Source organism: Anabrus simplex, chromosome 1, assembly GCF_040414725.1.
Source record: "Anabrus simplex isolate iqAnaSimp1 chromosome 1, ASM4041472v1, whole genome shotgun sequence".
Classification (NCBI taxonomy): domain Eukaryota; kingdom Metazoa; phylum Arthropoda; class Insecta; order Orthoptera; family Tettigoniidae; genus Anabrus; species Anabrus simplex.
The window spans coordinates 316299957-316321137 of record NC_090265.1 but is presented as its reverse complement, the minus strand read 5'-3'; the positions used below and the strand labels follow the sequence as shown (position 1 = coordinate 316321137).

Below are 21181 nucleotides of genomic sequence, written 5' to 3'. Positions count from 1 at the left end.
AAAAACTGTGCGCCAGGGAGGAGGTGTAAAATGGACTCAGGAGCGAAAAGACATTCACAGTGGAAGAATGAAGGAGTACTGGTCAAAGAAGAAAGCTGCCAGAGATAAGAACCATGTGGCCCATAGCAGGCCCAAACGGAACTAAAAAAGTACAAATTACGTATGAATAGGAAGGCGAGATAGATTTCATTGCAGTAAACTTTTGTTTTTTTGCTATTTGCTTTACATCGCACCGACACAGATGTGTCTTATGGTGACGATGGGGTAGGAAAGGCCTAGGAATTGGAAGGAAGTGGCCTTGGCCTAAATTAAGGTACAGCCCCAACATTTGCCTGGTGTGAAAATGGGAAACCACAGAAAACCATCTTCAGAGCTGCCGACAGTGGGGCTCAAACCCAATATCTTCTGATTACTGGATACTGGCCGCACTTAAGCGACTGCAGCTATCGAGCTCGGTAATAAACATTTTACTAGTATTGATGATGAAAGAGCATATCTCTGTGAAGATGGCAGTGAATGAGGATGTGGAGATTTTCCTTGTTCTTTTGTGTTTTTATGTTTGTCCTTGTCTCCTTTTCTATTGCTCCCTCTTGCAATGCTGATCGATCATTGTGTTTACCCTATCATAATTATGTTCCTGCTCCTGTTCCTATCTTTCTACATGTACGATTTAATGTGTAACTTGTTTGTTTCCTTCCATTATTAATATTCATTGGGATCCTTTCTTTCTGTGATTGTAGTTTTTTACCATGTACTGTATACACATTTTTATCTTTTTGTCTCTTCCCTCTTCCTGTGTTTATCCAGCTTTCTTCTTAACCTACACTTCCCACTTCAAGACTGAAAATCTGTCAAGATTGCTCCTCAATGAATACTGATGCCTGCTCCACTAAAGAAGCTGGGAAGCAAAAATGAGTACATCATGGGCTGACAAAAGAACTGATGGAGAAGAACTGGAACTGATGAGGACAGAGCCTATCTCTTTGAAGATGGCAGAATACTAAGATGTATTAGTTGTCCTTGTCCTACTTTTGTTTCCCTTCTATTTCTCCCTGTTTTGATGCTAAACTGTCATTAAGTTTATCCTGTTATGTTCCTATCTTTCTGCACTTCTTTGTTCCTTTCCATTATTCATTTTCATATTAACCCATTTTGTTCAATTGTTTCATAAATGGAACTTAGGTACAAAGAAATCTTTGGGAATTTTTGTTTTCAACTGTTGGCAGATATCTGAGAATAGAAACTTCAAACTGGCATAGCTGCCCAACTCCTCGTACAGTTTTCAATTGTTTTAATCTCATTTCCGCGAAGCTGTTGGCTACTGAATATTGTTGTTGAAATATACCAGGCGGCTCACAAGCGCTGAACTTTCTACTTACAATTGTCCCGCATGCACTAGTGATACATGGGATGCCTAATCACTTGTTATCGAAGGAGTGCTACAATGTGCTGTACTGTGGATGTTGTGAAACAAATCGCAGTCATTTTACTGCACACGTTCCATAACAGGGTGCATTTGTAAACATGTCAAAGGTGCAGAAAAGAAAATTAAATAAATAATACACGCATAGACATTCGACTCTACAAAAGAGTTGTTTATGTGAAACAAAAACTAATACTGTTCGGCGAAATACATGTGTAGAAGGCAGACGTCTGTTTGGAGCTTCGGCTGCATTCTAACCCGATTCTCCACAGTTTAAAATGATGTCTGTGTATTTGTCTTTGCTGAATACACTAGCCATTGCCGATATGCAGACAGCAAATGTAGTGCTGCTGTGCACTAGTACATACACCAGCCTAGTACTATGCGGTCATAAATGAGGTTTACTAATGCAAGGAGTTGCATTAGACGGGAGCGCTCAGGAACATGCTGCGAACGATCATCCAGTTGTTAATCTCTTCATATTCTGACGTAACTTGCCTGCTGGCAGTAGTGCCCCTGTGAAAATCAGTTAGTAGACATTCCATTCATCATTTGTGGATGGGGGACATTTATAAGTAGAAAGTATGGCACACACAAGCCACTTGGTATATTTTAACAATGAAGTGCTAATTCTTGCTGTGTTAAAGTACATCCTCCACAGGGACTAAGTGGAAGAATTGAAAGGACTGCAGAAAAAAGTAACAAGATATACAGGAGAAGTCTTAAATGATCATATAATACTGAACCAGTGATGGAGGGTATTAATAGTTAAAAGTACCCTGGTGAAAAATAGGAACAGGAACTGTGGGAAGATGGCATATAAGCTATTATAAATAACAATCATGTTTGAAAGAAACTCAAAAATCAAATCAAAATCACTTTATTCGCAAATAAGACATCTACCTTGGTGGCAAATGGTACACAAAAACACATTATTATCAAGCACTAAATTTTAAATTAACAAGAGAAGAAGACATACTCATGCCCTTCTGCTTCTTCTTCTCCTTATTTATTTGACACAAACTACAACTCGCTAAATGTTATGTAACACATAATTCATTACTACATGTTTCATTAGAATTTAAAAATCCAGTTACAGTACAATTTACCTGGAAGTGTGACTCAACACAAACTCTGCTCGCTGCCACAGCTGTGGGAACTTGGACACATGGTTCCAGTGAGAACACACCTGTGCTGCTCTGCCCATGTCGTAAACAGGGAGGTGACTAAATACCTGCAGGAGGGCTTCGGAGGGAAGTCCGCCCCATCCAAAATGTGGCTTGCACATTTTCTGTTTTGTAAAAAAGAATTGTAATAAGTAGGCTACATACATCAGGTTTATTAAGTAACACAAGAACAAGTTTTAAGGACATAAATTACAAAATTGTACAATTAAAATTGGATTAATATTACATTTCTGGATCAGATAATAAACATGAACTCTAAACAATGGTCACTGAAATATTTCCACACTTAGTATGAGAGGAGACAATTCCTATCCTCACCACTAGATGGGGGCTTCATTCATTCCATTCCTGACCCGGTCGAATGACTGGAAACAGGCTGTGGATTTTCATTTTTAGTATGAGAGAAGGAAGAAAGCAATGAATTTAAGCATAAGTAGTATGGGATGATTTGGAATCCCTGGTTCTCAAAATATAGTTCTGGACTTGAAATCAGTTTAGAATTGCCTGCTAGTATCCAAAATTTGACAGCTATGACAAACTATTACATTCGCTAGATTATAAATCATCATTGTACACAATTTAAAATTGCATCCTTCATTTCTACTTTCAATAATTTAGTATATAGTCCATATTTATTATTCCTAGTAATTTTTACTTGTAATCATTACTTTTACAAAATGTAGTTTATGCTTGTAATGTAGTTCTTGAAAAAATATTGTAATCATTACATTCCAATCGTACAGAACCAGAGATGGGGAAAAATGATGATGAGGATAACTTTTTCAGTTGTACTGCAGCAGAACTAGTAACTTCAGCAGTTCTGGATGGGGTATTTTCTTACTTCTCCAGTACTTCCAAACATCAGTGCCCATATGACAGTCTGTAGGGGGAGAGGGGAAGGGGCAGACCTGAGGGTACATAGTATTTTTAATATTTTGGAAGATAAATGGCGACTAGAATAACCCACGGTGTTTCCTGCCTGTTGGTGGGGAACGGTACTACCGCTTCTACATAATACTGACTTTTAAATCATTTTCTTGAAAGGAAAACACTTGGCTAGACTAGATTTTTGCCTTTCCCTGAGAGCTAGAGGGGGGCCGCGACCCCACCTTGCCCCCGGGTATGGGCGCCCTTGCTTCCAAAGACATCTTACTTATACTAATGTATGTTCTTAATATTAAACTCAGATATTCCTTCAAGTGCCACTTTTCAGTAAATGCAAAGATGCACTTTTCCCCAAAGACTTTGAGGCTTAGCAATCAGAATCTAAAGAACCCGCCACCAAATAAGACCTGCATACCTGAATTTCTAATGACAAAATTTGGAAAATAATAAATCACATGTTTACTTACCAATTTTTTAAATTACTGCAAATGTGTCACAAAATTGCTAGTTTAAAACACTTTACAAGTAATAAAAACACTAAAAATACCACAATGAGAAATAAAACTAGTTTGATATACAAATCAGTCACGATTCAGTGTCATCAGAATTACCACCATCAGAACTTTGACCACTTTCACCTTCCCATACATAGTCTGTCATCCTCACTACCATCCACAGAATTTGAAATTCCACATTTCTTGAAATTTTTCCTCACCAAGTCATTGGAGATGTGATTCCATGCAATACCTCAGGCCGTTTCACTCGTCCAGCTGGTGTCAGTGCTAAACCAAAGTGCATCTTTGGCAGGGCCGGATTAAAGGGGGGGCTAAAGGGCCTGCAGCCCCGGGCCCTGCGTGTCCTTGGCCGAACCTAAAATTGTATAAAAAGGCCTGCTGCTCCACCTCCGTGTATGTATATGAATATTTATGCTCGCTAAATATCGAACACGCACTCTTCCTTCTTATCAGCTATCCGTGTTAGTATTTCATCACTGCTAAAATCAGTTACCATCCGGATACACGAATCCTCGCTACTAACGCACTGTAATTATTGTAAAGGTTATTGTTGACGAACATTTAAATCTGGCAGCTTGCGAGTACGGGCAGAGGGTGAAGGGGGGAAGAGCTAGGAAGTGACAAGGAGGGGACAGGGGAAGCACGGTGGAATGCGCATGCTATACTATATCATTGCATCAGGAAGAGAACTTCCAGTTCACCTCTGATTATTGGACCATTCATAATTTACAACTTTAATGTTCTTTTAAAATGGATAGAAAATATTCTAGTGGTGCCAAAAAACGTAAATTAAAATGACAAAATTTGAAAGAAATTGAAAACTTGCCAAAAATATCAACATTTTTTGACAGGAAGTCTACTAGTGCATCGACGACTGAAGAGACTGTTACTGGTGAATTGGAATCTTCTACAGGTAAGCGAATAGTGTAATATCTAAGTCTGCTGTTTTAAGAGAGATTAGGTCTTTAAGGAATAGGAAAGTATGAGCATTAGGAAGATAGTTTTAGGAACAATGAAGAGAATCCTAATGTGTATTTTAAACTTCAGTCACATTGTATGGAATACTCGGAGTCGTAAATAATAAATTGCCGATCTCGGTGTAGTGGTAGCAATAATGACTGCCACCCCCGAAGACCCAGGTATCTTCCCTGGCGCTGCCTGGCGGGGGGGGGCTTGGTTACGAAGAAAGGGCCCCACATTTTTAAATAGCCCAGGGCCCCCAAACACCTTAATCCGGCACTGATCTTTGGTTTTGCTGAAAAGATGCTCTACATCAGGGCCTCTTAGGGTGCATGCACTGTGCACAGTGCGAAAAACAACTTCACTTGGTTGACCAGAGTGCAGACTCCCACTCCTCAATTTGGAGCAATAGCACTGTTCTTTCCCCCATGCCTGTCTCGCTCACTCCCCCTGTCTCCCTGTTCCTCACTTGCTCCGTAGTGCACCAAATCAAGCCAAGTTGAGCCGAGCTTAGCCGAGTAGCCCAAAGATGAGGCGTTGGTCCGAGCCGAGTGGGACCAATGCAATGTGCACAGGAACTCTGCACCGCAGTTTGCACGCATAAGATTTTGGGCATTTGAGAGACCCTACTCTACATGAATTTAGTTTTAAGAATATCCCCCGCAGTAAAGGATATTGTAGGATAAGTTTGATGTCTTTGGAAGAGATAAGAAAGCATTTAATCCAGCACTGGTGAAGCTACTCATTCTGCTGTCGTAAAATTTAAAAAAATTATCTTCATCACAACTCAATTTTTTTCATTTTCTGCTTCCTTGCAATGTATATCTGTTGCTAGAATGTAACAGTTACTAGAAAGTAATGATTAGAGTTCTATTTCAAGAAGTAAATTATGAGTAAAAAATTACATTTTATAAAAAAGTATCTACACCAACTGGCAAAATTAATGGATCACTTAAATTTTCGAAGGGAAAAGCATATTAAAGACTGAAACAACATTAATTTTGCCAGTCAGTGTATTACAAGTAAAAATTACTCAAAAAGTACTCATCAATCAATCAATCAATCAATCAATCAATCAATCAATCAATCAATCAATCAATCAATCAATCAATCAATCAATCAATCAATCAATCAATCAATCAATCAATCAATCAATCAAGCAATGATCTGCATTTAGGGCACTTGTCCAGGTGCCATATTCCCTATCAGTTGTTTACCTCCTATTTACATTTATTTTATTCATTTTATTATTAATGGAAAGTTTTGTAACATAGGTACACAAGAGTTTTTTATACATAGATACATACATACACATACATACATACATACATACATACATACATACACACATACATACATACATACATACTGTACCAGGAAGGCATAGGCCCTGGCACATATAAATTTTATTTTCTAGCATACAATTCAGTTCCGATGCATGAACAGCTGTGTGAGAGAATGTTCTCGTACCTACTGCACTCCACGAGGGAGAACGCATGTCAAAAAAGGTCAAGTGACGTCACCGCCGCTTGCAGTTTACTTTCCCTACAGAAGTTTCTCGGTTATTTTTATGAACTTTTTAATGCCTGGACCGATTAACACGAGACCAATGCTGAATTGTAGCTAATGTTCTGGAAGTAAAACCTTGCAAATGTGACATCAATCCATCAAGTGGTTTCCGAAATATGAAAATTTAAAGTTTGGGAGAAATACTCGCCCCTTCGTCACCTGATTTCGAACGCTGCTCACCAGACCTGTATAAATAGGCCACTGTGCCAAGGCCATAACCAGTACCGTGTACAGAGTGTGTGTGCACAGGGTGTGCAGAAAGTATGCTCCGTCGCTATTCGCGAGGACGTACGGTAATCGTGACCATAATCGAACGCTGTTGAAATAGTAAAAGAACGTCGTACCGTACGTGAAGTTTCCGCCGCGCCGCAACGACGGTAAGATTCTAGACGTTTCTCAAGGTGAATTATCATAATATAATACTTGTGAATTTATTAACAGAGTAAAGCTATAATTTGAAATGAGAATTCAAGTGCCCAATATTTTACGGACTAGTACACGACATCATGTGAACTTTACTAATTTCACATATTTATAAAACTGTGATAATATCCTACATTATTACGTGTGGTCAACTGAAATCATAATTTAAAACCACTTCCACCAATGTAAGACATTTCTCTTACGATAATATATTAGTGAACTGTGTGTAACTTTATTTACTCGACATTCGTCCCATAACAGGGCAAGACTTAACTATTTTCCTTGTGCACTTTCTCGATCTTTCGATCATCACTGTGAGAAACCCAGTGAGCATTAAGGACCTTTTACAATAACATTAAATAGTACAGACTAGTGTGGTGTAAATACAACCATAAAATCGCCTTAATTTTGTGAATAATATTTGTTTAGAGACTGTAGGTTGTTCATGATGTATGGAAGAGCAATAATTATTATTTTGATATTCTCAAGCAAACAGACGTCAAGAAGATCACAACACAAATTTTTATTTTACATTTTTGGCAAATACTGGCTACAAATTCGAGTAGCAATTCCACTGCAGGGTGATATATCTGTGGATATTGTTAATGAATGTTACAAAAAAGAATTACCATCTATTATTCGCCCTGCGATACTATCCGTCTCTGTACCTGCTCCAAAATACACCGAACACTACCTGAGACCTTTCCCATGCTCAAACCCCACAATTATTTCCCGGTACAATACATACATACATACATACATACATACATACATACATACCATTATTATTATTATTATTATTATTATTATTATTATTATTATTATTATTATTATTATTATTATTATTATTATTATTATTATTATTATTATTATTATTTGCGTGATGGAAAGATGGGTGAATATCTGTGTATGCTTCTTATGATGAATTCGTAAGTAATTAATGATATGCGTCATTAGAATTTAAGCTGGAATATTCTTCTAGTACCGGTAGTATTGTTTTACAACTTCATCAAATCATTTCGTCGACTCGTAGACAAATTAATTGTAGATAAGTGTTTGATCATCCAGGATTATAGGTTATAATTTGCTTTCAAGGAATATACGACATCAAAGACAGAATCCTTCGCCGCCGCGGCTCAGTCACGGCCAGTTAGATTCCTTTCTTGCATGATGATGGAGGCAGAAGTTCAGAGAGATTCGGTAGAGCTCTCTCTTTCGTGTCAGAATAGGAGTGCAAATGTACTTGAATGTGCCAGTTTTGGGACACAGGATATGACGCAAGTACCTAATGGGAGGAGTGAGGAAATAATAATGGACGAACAGCGTAAAGAGGAGGAACATCTTGAGATCGCTAGGGCATTGGTGGAAAGCATTCTAGCTATTCCGTTTAAGAACCTTAAGTTGGAAATCCAGAATGGATTACGAAAATTGGAGGAAACTCTCGATGCTGGAGCAGCATGCAGGACATCCTGAAAGAGAGCTAGGGAAAATCTAAAACAGGAACAAACAACCATAGAGATAAATGAATTGCCTATGACACCATTAGTGACGAACGGGGAGGAGAAGGATAAGGAGAAATGGGTCGAGATTTCCTATAAGAAAGAAAGCAAGAAGAAGGAAATGAATGAGGATAAAGATATCCAACCTTTAACATATGATGTAGATTCTGGCAGAATGGAGGTCATTGATAGTGGGGAAAAAACAAGATAAACGGACCCATTTAAAATCAAGGGATCGTTCTGATTCTGTCCTTATCAAACCAACAAATGGCAAGACTTTTGCAGATGTTTTGCAGGGTATTCGGAGTAAAATAAAACCGGAAGACAGCGGTATGAGTATTCGATCTATTCGTAAAACTCAGACTGGGGCGATTCTTCTCGCTTTTAATAAAGACACACAAAACGAGAACAGGGACAATTTTAATAAATATTTTAGAGATGTCCTTGGAACGGATGGCGATGTGAAGACTTTTACTCCCCGCACTACCTTGGAAATTCGGGACAAGGACAGTATCACCTCTGCTTTAAATGTAGAGGAAGCTGTAAGACAGGATCTTCAGAATTTCGAAGGAGAACTGAAAGTCTCAATTAATAATCCGAACAGCAGAGGACAAAAACTTGCTATCATTGAGATAGAAGATAAGGAGGCCCAGAAACTTTTAGAAATGGGTAAAAATAAAATAGGATGGTTGGATTGTAGGATCCGAAAAAGGATCGTGGTATCTCGCTGCTTTCGATGTCCTTCGTATGGGCACCATGCACGAAACTGCAAAGGTGCAGATAGAAGCAAAAGTGCGGAGAAGCCGGGCGTAGGGCGGTAGGTTGCAAAGCAAATCCGAGATGCATAATTTGCACAGACATTAACGTCGACGAAGCTAATCGAAGTCATGTATTTGGCTCAAGAGCCTGCACAGCATTTCTTGAAGCTCTCGAAAAGGCTAAAACTAGTAGTAAATGATGGTTATTCAGGCAAATATGCACAGGAGTAGAACTGCCAATGATCTTTTGACGCAGATGACCTTTGAAATAGGAGTAGACGTATTTCTTCTCAGTGAACTTTATCAAGACAGAGACCACCCAGGATGGTTCGTGGATAATTGTGGGACAGCTGCAATTTGGATACCATATTTGGGTAAATGCCCAGTATCAAACCAAGGATGCGGAGACGATTTTGTTTGGGTCTGCACTGGTAGATATACTTTAGTGAACTGTTACTTTACGCCAAATGAGTCAGTATTTGAATTTCAGGCTAAGCTGGACGGCCTAGAGGACGTATTACAAGGTTTTGACAACGGTTTAATCGTGGTTGGTGATTTCAATGCCCAAGTACTAGAATGGGGTATGCCACAGTATGACTCTAGAGGGCGCCGAACTATGGAGATGGCCGCTAGGTTGGGTTTGATGGTCACTAATATTGGAAATGTGCCAACCTTTCGACGACCGGGCTGTAGAGGAACCATACCGGACGCGACTTTTGTATCTGAGGACATTGTGTCGAATATCAATGACTGGCGGATGATTGAAGAATACACGGGAAGTGATCACCAGTACATTACTTTTCATATTCTTCCTGAAACTTCACAGATTAATATTACATCGTATAAACCAACACGGTGGAATATAGAAAGTATGGACAGAGAAAAATTTCTTGCTATCTTAAGAAATGAACTGAATAGTATAACAGAACAAATATGTTGTTATAAAGGGAAAGAAGTGGCTGAAAAACGTGTTGAGCTCTCCATGCAGCTTATTTGGAGAGCATGTGATTTGTCCATGACTCGTAATACATTACGAAACAAGAAGCATTCAGAATACTGGGGGACCAAAGATATTGATGACCAGAGGAGACGTTGTATGCAACGGAAGGCACAGAGAGCACGAGTCAGACAAGAAGACACCTCACTCACAGCTGAGTATAAGTCGGCGAAGAAAGAATTGAGAAATGCTATCAAAAGGAGTAAAGTCGACAAATGGTGGAAAATGGCTAAAGAAGTGGATGACGATCCATGGGGTTTAGGATACAAGATCGTTATGAAGAAACTTGGAAGTTTCTCGAACCCGATCATGGACTCAAATGCAATGAAGGACATTGTAGATACATTATTCCCAGATCATCCTGAGAGGTCTGCTGTTTCATAGATGATGTGCCAATTTTTACACGAGAAGAATTGACGAGAGCGATTAGGTCTCTTAGAAATAAAAAGGCCCTAGGACCAGATAGTATTCCAGCGGAGATATTAAAGCTGATAGCAGATTTCTGTCCACAACTACTGCTGAAAATGTACAATAGCTGCCTGCTATCGGGGTGTTTAGTGTTCGCTGGAAAACAGTGCGGCAGGTTTTAATAAGCAAAAGGGAATCTGGGGGCTGTAGGCCTTTATGTATGCTGGATACTGCTGGTAAAGGATTAGAGAAACTTTTGCAGCCAAGAATACTTTCAGCAGTTCAACTGGCTGGGGACCTCTCTGATTGTCAACATGGTTTTCGAGGAGGGCATTCGACAATCGATGCAGTATGGGAAGTGTTGAATACAGCTAAAAGGGCACAAATGGGATCACTCTCGAAAAGTGACACTCCTTGTGACTCTGGATGTTAAGAACGCTTTCAACTCGATAAGTTGGAATGACATATTGGAAGTGCTTCAAAATACTTTCAAACTACCAGAGTATCTCATGCACATAATGAGAAATTATTTGAAAGATCGTACTCTAGTATATCACACAGAGGATGGGCGGAGAGTGAAACGGCTCACAGCTGGTGCAGCACAAGGATACATCCTTGGCCCAAATCTGTGGAACATAGTGTATGAAGGATTGTTGAGGTTAGAGATGTCGGAAGACACAATGCTAGTGGGTATTCTGATGATATAGCTGTTTTGATAGTTGCTCGAAATTTGGAGTTGGCTCAGTTTAAGCTAAATCAAGTAATGCGACGGGTGAAAGATTGGATGGCGAACCACAGATTACAGCTGGCAGGTCATAAAACAGAGATCGTTCTCTTGACAAGAAAAAGGATCACGACCGTCATTCCAATGTATATTGGACAAACAGAAATTGAAACATCTAGAAGTATAAAGTACCTCGGAGTGACACTTGATACCAAACTTACTTTTTGAGATCATATCAAACGGGTGACAGATAAGGCGGTGAAAACAACGATTACGCTGAGTAGATTAATGAGCAACGTTAAAGGTCCGAAGTCTAGCAAACGACGACTTCTGATGTCGATAGTTCACTCGACACTTTTATATGGTGCCGAAGTCTGGACTGAATATCTGAAGTTTGAAAAATACCGGCGAAGGATAGCTGAGGTACAGCGGAGATTAGCTCTGCGTATTACAAGCGCATATCGTACAGTATCCCATCCTGCGGTCTTTACGATAGCAGCGGTAGCACTGATTGATTTACTTGCCTTAGAGAGACAGGAAGTCTGGCGAACTCAAGGAGAGCTCGGAAAGAAGCGTGCTAAGGAGCTAGCTTATAGGCAACGAATGGAGCAGTGGCAGCAAAGATGGGAGGAAGATCCTCGAGGAAAATGGACTAAGCGGCTGATTCCACCCCTAGCTGATTGGGTTGCCCGAGCTCATGGCGAGGTTAACTTTTACATTACGCAACTATTGACGGGTCACGGATACTTCCGGAAATTTCTACATAGAATAGAGAGAGCAAGCGACTCGGCGTGTATTTATTGCAATGATGTAGACGATGTATTTCACACATTTTTCGTATGCTATCATTGGTCAACTCAGAGAAGATGTTTATATACTGTGCAAGGAGAGTTGACGCCAGAAACTATTGTGCAGGTGATGCTACGAAACCAAGAATCTTGGGATCAGATAGCAGTACATGTAGAAGGCATCCTGCGTCAGAAAAAGAGAGATATGAATGCTCATGAACGGCAGAAAGGACAAATAAAGGAAGAAGAAACCTGAGAAATTAGCACGACACCGCCCTAACCGCGAGAGCGGTTCCGGGGCGGAGATATACGTCGTGAGAAAAGGTGTGTGGGTTTTAGTGAGTAGGAATCTCGCACGCTTGTGGATTGCGGACCCTCACAAGTGTCTCATGAAAGATTTCCCACACTTCTCTCGTAAAAATTATTATTATTATTATTATTATTATTATTATTATTATTATTATTATTATTATTATTATTATTATTGTTATTATTATTGTTATTATTATTATTATTATTATTATTATTATTATTATTATTATTATTAAGATACACAAGAGCTGACAGTACACATGTTCAACATTACAGCAGTGAGAAAGAACTCAGTAATTACAAGTAATCCGATTACTTTTACTCACTTACTTCCCAACTCAGATTATCAATAGTGACACTGCCCCTCTTCCAAACAGAAAGAAAGAATCAATAACTATATGGTTTGGAAAAAGTAGTTAGAAAATACCTGAGATGAAGAAACTGCATTTCCTTTCATTGCCAGTTTGCTCTGTTGATTAACAGATGAAAATTTATCATATTCATTAACAAATTCAAGAGAATCTGCAACAGTCTTCCGGCGTTTTGAGTTAAGAGAAAACAATTTCATATCCACTGAATCTGAAATTTCAAAAATAATGCTGAAGATACTTAAACTATATCAAGGTTGATGGTACAGTGAGAAAAATTAAGTCAAAGAATGTATTGATTACAATTCTATTTCAAGAAGTAAATTACAAGTGAAAAATTACATTCTGTAAAACATTAACACAACAAATTCACATTTACAATCATTTCCCTGTAATCAAAAAATGTTTCACATTGTTGTTCTATTCTTTTTAGATACCATAGTACATTTAGTACATTGCAACCATAATGTAACTTACCGTACATAAGAGAGTATGAAATGAATGTTAATTTCTTCAGAGCAAAACTTATATAGGGGTCTCCGAAGACCGTAAAAGTAGTTAGTGGGACGTAAAGCAGATAACAACATTATTATTATTATTAAAACTTATATAAGGCTAGGTCAACTTACACAAGAGAACATTAATTGCTTCAAAACAAAGAGGAGTGAACCCTTTTACACTGCTATTTTAAATTAATTACCTGGAAGTATCAGTAAGTAATTTCAAATTACTGTCCAAAATGTCTTCAGATGTATTAAGCATAGACTGCCAGAATTCACTCCACTCACTTTTCTTCCATGATATGTGATGCAGTTGCAAACAAGGTGTACAGCAATGTAGAGCATGTGGAGCATTGTCTGTGGTACCATGAAACACAATCATAAATTATTGTACAAAGATCCTTCACGACAGAGTATCAAAAAAGGTCTGCCTCAGGCAATGACCATCAATACATGGTATCATCGATGCATGCAAACAGGTTGCGTAGTACACTGTGAGAAGAGTCAGCAAACCACATTCTGCACAAAGACCAAAAATGTCTACATCTAGAGCTTATTTGGAGCTGAACAAAGCACAGCCTACAGTATGGAGAGTTTGATGACGGTGACTGCAGTGTAAGGGGTACAAGTTACAACTGGCTCAGGCATTCAGTGTTGGTGACAAGCAAAATCCATGTCAATTATGTATGGACAGCATGGAAAATGATTATGATTTTCTTAATAAGATTGTACTTAGTGATGAGTAAAATGGAAAATGTCGACAAATTATTCCTATATCTTAACTTTCTATTTCTATTGTTGGGCTAATTGTCATTAATGCATCAAGCAACTGTCTCATATATTGGGCTGAGTGGCTAAGACGGTTAAGTCACTGGCTTTTTGTGCCCAAGTTGGCCGGTTTGATCCTGACTCAGTTCGGTGGTATTTGAAGGTACCTTCTCAAATACGTCAGGCTCGTGTTGGTAGATTTACTGGCACATAAAAGACCTCACACGGGACAAAATTCCAGAAACTTGGCATCTCTGAAAACCGTAACAGCAGTTAGTGGGACGTAAAACCGAAAACTTTTTTATCTCACAGAAAAAAGAGAATAAGATTAGTGAGAATAATGTTTCCAGAAGTATTAAACTATGAAGTAGGAGCACTGGCGTGCCCTGAACGCCATCCACCCCAGCGGTATTTGTATTTACATTGTATTTATATAAAATTATTATTCCTTAGAATGCTTTTTATCAAGTTTAAAAAACTACAAACAGCTAAGTCAAGCGTAGTACAGCAGTTCAGCACTCTCCAGCAACCTGGATCTCTTTGCCAACACGAAAGAGTGCTACCCCAGCAAAATTCAAGTCGCTGTGTTGACGCATGCTGTGCACCACCCTAGAGATTCACAAAGTCTTATGGCGACAGTCCAACTAGCTTGGAAAGGATATGTTAGTTATATTAGTTAACACTCAAAGTGTTCAGCATCACGCATCAGAGGCTACAAGAAAAATATCAATATGTTAACAGTATAGCCACTTGCTAATAAACATAGTTATTTTATGAAATCAATTGTAATTATTTTTTTCTTTTTTGGATTTCGGCACATATAGAGTTTCTATGATTATTCATTGATGGCACATGTAAAAATTTTGTTTTCAGTACACTTGGGAAAATGTTTAGGTTGCCCAGCATAAATAATGAGCCAAGCGCGAAGTACAACTTGCTTCGTCCGTTAATTCTTGTTACACCATTTCAACTTATATTGTCCAGAATGCACTTCGGCGTTTTGGTGCTCTGGAGCTCTGGGCCCATAACCTGTTGATATACTTCCATTTCTAATCATTACACCGGTTTAGGTAATCAAATCATACCACAGAAATGGTTCTGTATGAGTTGCGCCGAGTAAAATTTGCGCCGTGGAGATTCCCCGCCGGGAGTAGAAGTGGTTTGACAGCTGTCTTAAGCATCTGCTACTTGCGCTGTACCGCAGGGGGTTATTTCCAAGTTCAAGGAATGTCTGTGAATACCTGCAGTACTGAGATTTTGAAGTTAATATATAAAAAATATTATTCACTCTATCTTCTTTTTGCTAGTTGTTTTACGTCGCACCAACAGAGGTAAGTCTTACGGCGACGATGGGAAAGGAAAGGGCTAGGAGTGGGAAGGAAGCGGCCGTGGCCTTAATTAAAGTACAGACCCAGCATTTGCCTGGTGTCAAAATGGGAAACCACGGAAAACCATTTTCAGTGCTGCCGACAGTGGGGTTCGAACCTACTATCTCCCGAATACTGGATACTGGCCGCACTTAAGCGACTGCAGCTATCGACCTCGGTATTCACTCTATCAATGTTGGTTTCTTGCACATTTAGAAAACCTGCATCGTATTTAATCAGTGGGTGAAATGTATATAACTACGTAGTTTGACTTAATTTACAAACCAATTGTGGAAACATGGAATCAGTCTTTCAGTCTTATGAAGAATATCCACAGCCTGTTTGTAGCTAACTGACAGGGTCAGGAATAGAATGAATGAAGAATGAAATACCACTAAAGGAAGAAAATACTGCCGAATGCGAGATATGACGTGCTTTTGCGGACAAAGATTAATGGATGGCAAATGAAATGTAGCGAATTTGTTGAATAAAAATTGACCAGTGAAAACAGAAAAAAACTGTCTCACCCTACGTTTCCCCGACATGCACCCCTTATGAAGTGATAGGGCTCAAGAAAGAACCATAGCTACTGCCAAAGAAAGAAAATTGTGTGCCCTGGCGAGGCCTGTCGCATTTCCCTGGGTATAAAAGATTAATACATGACAAATGAAATTGTTTCAAACAGTGATGCTGATATAAATATGAAGAAATCAGAAATAATATTTTGAACGCCAGCTTTGTATCTTACTGCCCTTTTGTTAGGTAAAACACACAATAAAATGTTGGAAATGTTGAAGGAGAGAATTCCCTACAGGAAACCCGAAAGGGTGATCATTGATTTTGAGTCTGCCAGCATTTGTGCTTTGAAACAGTCATTTCCATTAGCTGAAATACAAGGATGTTTCTTTCATTTTCTCCAGTGTATTTGGAGAAAGGTACAGGAAATCGGACTGACAACACTCTGCAAAGAATGTCAAGAAGTGAGGCTGACAATTCGGAAGTGCGGGGCTCTTGCCTTTTTGAAGCCTGAAGCACGAAGAAGCGCCACAGAATCCTTGTCCAGTTTTTGGACTATTTTGTGGAAGAACGGCTTGAAAATCATAATGTACCACAAGCAATCTGGAACTGCCACCGAAGACGCCACAGAACAACAAATGCTGTTGAAGGGTGGCACCACAAAATTAACAGTATTCTAGGGAGACCGCACTCACGAGTTAAAGATCTCATTTTGTGTCTTAAATCCGAAGCAGAAAGCTCGAATTTTAAGATTGCCAGGAATGAACTTCATCTTGAGGGAAAAAGAAGAAAAAGAAGTTACCGTACGTGCAATTAGACCAAAGTATCTTGAGAGCAACGGAGGTCTATTTGGAAAGCGGTAATGTAATCATTCTGAAACACGAAACTTCCCTGTGGAATTCCCAAACAAGACCTCTAGTTCTTAGAATGATTAATGACCACGGCGCAAGTTTTACTGATTTTAACACGGCGCAACTTTTACTCGGCGCAACTCATACGACACCATAGAAACACCAGCTTCATCACACACATCCTTTTATTAGGAGCTGTTGACCACAACTGATTATCACTCATACGACACCATAGAAACACCAGCTTCATCACACACATCCTTTTATTAGGAGCTGTTTTTTAAGAGAATTTTTATTCACCTTTTCAAAATTACAAAGAACATGACAGTTTAAAGAAAGGTAGTGAGTTGAAAACCAAAAGCACACCTGTAGAATTGTATACGAGTGTTGAGACTAATAAAAGCACTAAACTGCACGTTATAATTTAAAGAAAGAATTCAAAATTAGAATAACAGTCTTTTGAAGAAAACAAAAACAAAAACAAAGTCATCTCACGGTTGTCAGTTCTCAGTACACCACCGTGTAACATACAAGAAATAACATTTAAAAATGAAATAGATGTTTCGCAAAATTTCTCTATATTGCGGTTTTTTACCATTTCCCAACTAGCAGTCTTGATTGATCTGATAAAGTCCACTAACGTCCATCCACTCTTATCGTATGATGTCAAATTCCAATGCACTGCCGCCGCTAGCAACCAAGTTACAGCATTCACTTATGATATTTCCTGCAGTTGAAATTCGCCAATCATTAACTGCTCAGTCGATAAAGAAGACAAACCTCCGTGTATTTTCCGCACTGTATTGACAGTCCATGTCCAGACAGGTCGCGCTTCTCGACAAGATGTAACTCGGTGCACTGTCGTATCGAGCTCGCCGCAATGTCCACACTTACTATCTTCAGACAAGTTGTGACGAAAGCGTTTAGTTGCCGTTGGAACGATGTCATTAATTACCGAGTAGACTGATGACCTCCACTGAGTGGGTACTTGTTGATTGTTAGCATTTGACCACACCATTTTCCATTGTCTTTGAGGGAATTTTTGTTCAATCGGTACTGGTCGCTGTAAACCTTTCAACAGGTAAGTGTAGAAATTCTTTGTCGAGTGAAATTCGTTTCTTTCTTTCCGGTCTTGCGGGAGACTGTCAAGGATACCAACGATGGTTCGGAAAGCAGGATGTATATGCCTATGTCGACCACCTCTGACATCAGGCTCCGGAGGTTGAAGAAATGTCAGTTTTATTCGAGTGTGCAACCCTGATAGTGAGTTAAGTATTGTTCTTCCCAGAAGAGCCTTACATTTCAAGTCTACACAGATTAGGTTGAGTCCTCCATGTGTAATCGGCAAGTACAGCTGATCACGTCTCACCCGAAACAGGGAACCTTTCCAAAGATAGTGGCCTAGACAAAGTTCTATACGCTGTGTTATTTGTTTTGTTGCAGGTAGAACTTGCGCGAAGTACCAGATTTTAGATAAAGCAAACACATTAATATGCCATACTTTTTGTATGAAATTCAGAGACCTGGTATGCTGCTGCAGTAAGGTGTTTCTAACTTTATTAATTATCGAATTCCAATTCTCGGTTAGCATATCTTTAAAATTTTGTTGAAAAACAATTCCTAAGATCTTCAACTTAGTTGCAATGGGCAGTGATCGATTAGGCGCAGGTGATTGATGTCGGCCAAGAAGGAGCATTCCGGACTTTTTCTTATTTACCTTCGATCCTGAATCTTCCTCAAATTCGTGGATGATATGTAGAGTTTGCTCTTCGTCGGATGGTTCTGTTAGGATAATACACACGTCATCGGCATACGCCCGTACTGTCACTTTTTTTGCACCGAGTGACAGGCCAGTTATACACTGATTTATTCGGTGAAGAAATGGTTCTAGCGCTACGATGAACAGAAGCATAGAGAGGGGACATCCTTGACGAACTGATTTCCGTATAGGTATTTTCACAGTTAGATGTTCATTTATAATGATTCGTGAGGTGGCTGTTCTATACAGTCCTTGAATGCACTCAATCTATTTAGGTGGAAAGGCGAAAGTTTGCATTGTAGACTATAGATACGGATGTTTTATTCTGTCGAAGGCCTTGTGGAAGTCCAAACTTACGAGTGTCGTGGGAAGAAGGTTCGATGAGGCTTTGTCGTGTAACAGAATGATGTTTCTCAGCACTAACAGATTGGAGATAATATTTTGACCTGATGTCCCACACGATTGCCATTGTCCGATTACCTGTTGCAACTGCAGCTTTATTCGAGATGGTATTATTTTAGTGAAGATCTTGTAATCTGTATTTAGCAAGGTGATCGGCCTGAAGTCTTCCATTCATAGAGGTCTTGTGGTTTTGGGAATTAAAATAATAATTCCGGGCGTGAAATCTTCCGTTAAGATGTGTGGCCTCGCTAATATTTCTTGGTACACTTGCAACAGGGCGTCCCCTATTATGTCCCACATTATTTTACAGAATTCATAACTTATTCCATCAGGGCCTGGAGAGCGATGACGCTGTGCTTGGGAAAGTGCAGAGAGTATTTCCTCCGAGGTAACATCTGCAATCAGACTTGACTCATCTTCTTTATTCAGTGTTGGTAGACCGTGCTGTAGGATGCTGTAAAAGTGCTGATTAATGGGTGGGTCGTCATGGAATAATGTTAAGTAGTCTGCACCAATTTTGAGGACGTCCTTCATATCCGACTGTATGTGACCATGCTCATCCCGGAGTTTAGTAATTGCCTTCCTCTTCCCTTTACGTCTTTCAGTCAAAATGTGAAATAGTGAAGCACGCTCTTCTTCAACTACTGAGGGTACTTTTGCACGGATGAACGCCCCTTTCAGATGATTCTCTTGAATATTAATGATAGTGTGTTTGAGTTCTTTCATTTCATTAAGGACATTCTCTCCACTGGCTTGCTTTCGTTGAAGCTGGTATAAAACTTCATAATAAAAATTCAAGGTATTTACCTTTCCTTTGCTCGTTGTTTGGAAATCTTTTGAAAGAATCGTTTAATTTCTGGTTTAACAGTATCCGTCCACCAGGTCACATGGTAATGGTATTTAGATCGTTTACTACGCAATTGTATCCATACTGTTCGAAAATAATTTTGGACATCTTGGTCGTACAAGAGGGTCGCAGTAAGTTTCCAGTATCCATGCCCATGTAGAGGTGGTCGTACTGCTATTAAGTAACGAAAGAGGAGAGCATGATGGTCACTGAATGACACCGGTATAACCTCAGAACTGTGTAGCCTAGTTTTCATCTCTCGTGATATATAAGCCCGATCTATTCTAGAAGCTGACCCGGCCCTGTAGAATGTAAATTGGACGTCAGTTCCATGTTTCAGTTCCCAAACGTCATGTAAGTGTAATCCCTCAACAAGATTTTGTAGGCTGCGACAGTTATTGAAACGTCCAGTTTGATCACGCGGATTTAATACACAGTTAAAATCACCGGCCAAAATTATGTTGTTAATAGGGCCCTGCACAAAATATCTGATGTCATCTTCAAATAAGCGTTCTCTATCTAGACGCCCTTGAGAACCGGACGGAGTATAAACATTAATAAAAAGGGTGTCCTCACAGTGCACAGCTACAATTCTACCATTGGGATGAAACTCCGCTTCTGAAACAGTCAGTCCTGCTCTATATATTATAGCCGTACCTCGAAGTGATGGACCAACGTTTACTTTATATTCGTATCCCGACAGCCAGTCTAAGTTTGGATCATTAACTTCTTGAAGAAATAGGATATCTATGTCATGAACCCTGAGAAAATCCTGAAGGAGAGCTTGCGTGGTTAGACTTTTGACGCCGTCTACATTCAAGGTGGTGACACAACGTAGGAGAGTCATCTGCAGAAACAAGGGAAGAGTCAAGGTAATTGTAGTAGAATTCATTCCGGTAGAAGGATGTGATTAAGCTGTTGTGGTCAATACACTGTCACACGTACACTGGTTTATACTTTCTATTATTTAAGCCGACTGCGTGAGGTACTACGCCTTTGGATTCGTCACGTACAATGTATTTGTTGACAACTTTCATCTGTAAGATGTGAGAATCCTTGGTACTGCCTGTCGTATTCGGGGTATTCTTGTCACCTGCTAGCAAGGTCACTGCACTTTCATTAACACTCGGTCCTATTGGTGTGTTAGGATCAATTACAGGGTCAGCAATGGAAGAATTTTCTGAATCTGGTGTAAACTCCATGTATTCACTGCGCAAGGAAGCAGACTTTGTTTGTTTGTTGTCGGTAATTGGATGGTTTGTAAAATCTGGGTGTGTATTCTTTTTTGTTAACTGAATGTCTCCTGTTGGTGTATGGGTGTCTTCCTGGAGTTCCATATCCTCAGACCACAGTTG

The 21181-nt window shown here is 39.4% G+C and overlaps 1 protein-coding gene across 2 annotated transcripts in view; it reads right to left on the bottom strand.

Moving 5' to 3' along the window:
- Positions 1-21181, bottom strand: part of LOC136856739 (F-box/LRR-repeat protein 3) — a 233562-nt gene that overhangs the window by 69452 nt on the left and 142929 nt on the right. For both annotated transcript variants that reach the window (XM_067134819.2, XM_067134820.2), the window contains exons 4-6: positions 13517-13673; positions 12876-13027; positions 2533-2714 (exon numbers count right to left, since the gene is read on the bottom strand). In XM_067134819.2, coding sequence (XP_066990920.2) covers positions 2533-2714; positions 12876-13016 — 323 coding nt within the window. In that variant the 5' untranslated portion in view covers positions 13017-13027; positions 13517-13673. The remainder of the gene's footprint in view (positions 1-2532; positions 2715-12875; positions 13028-13516; positions 13674-21181) is intronic.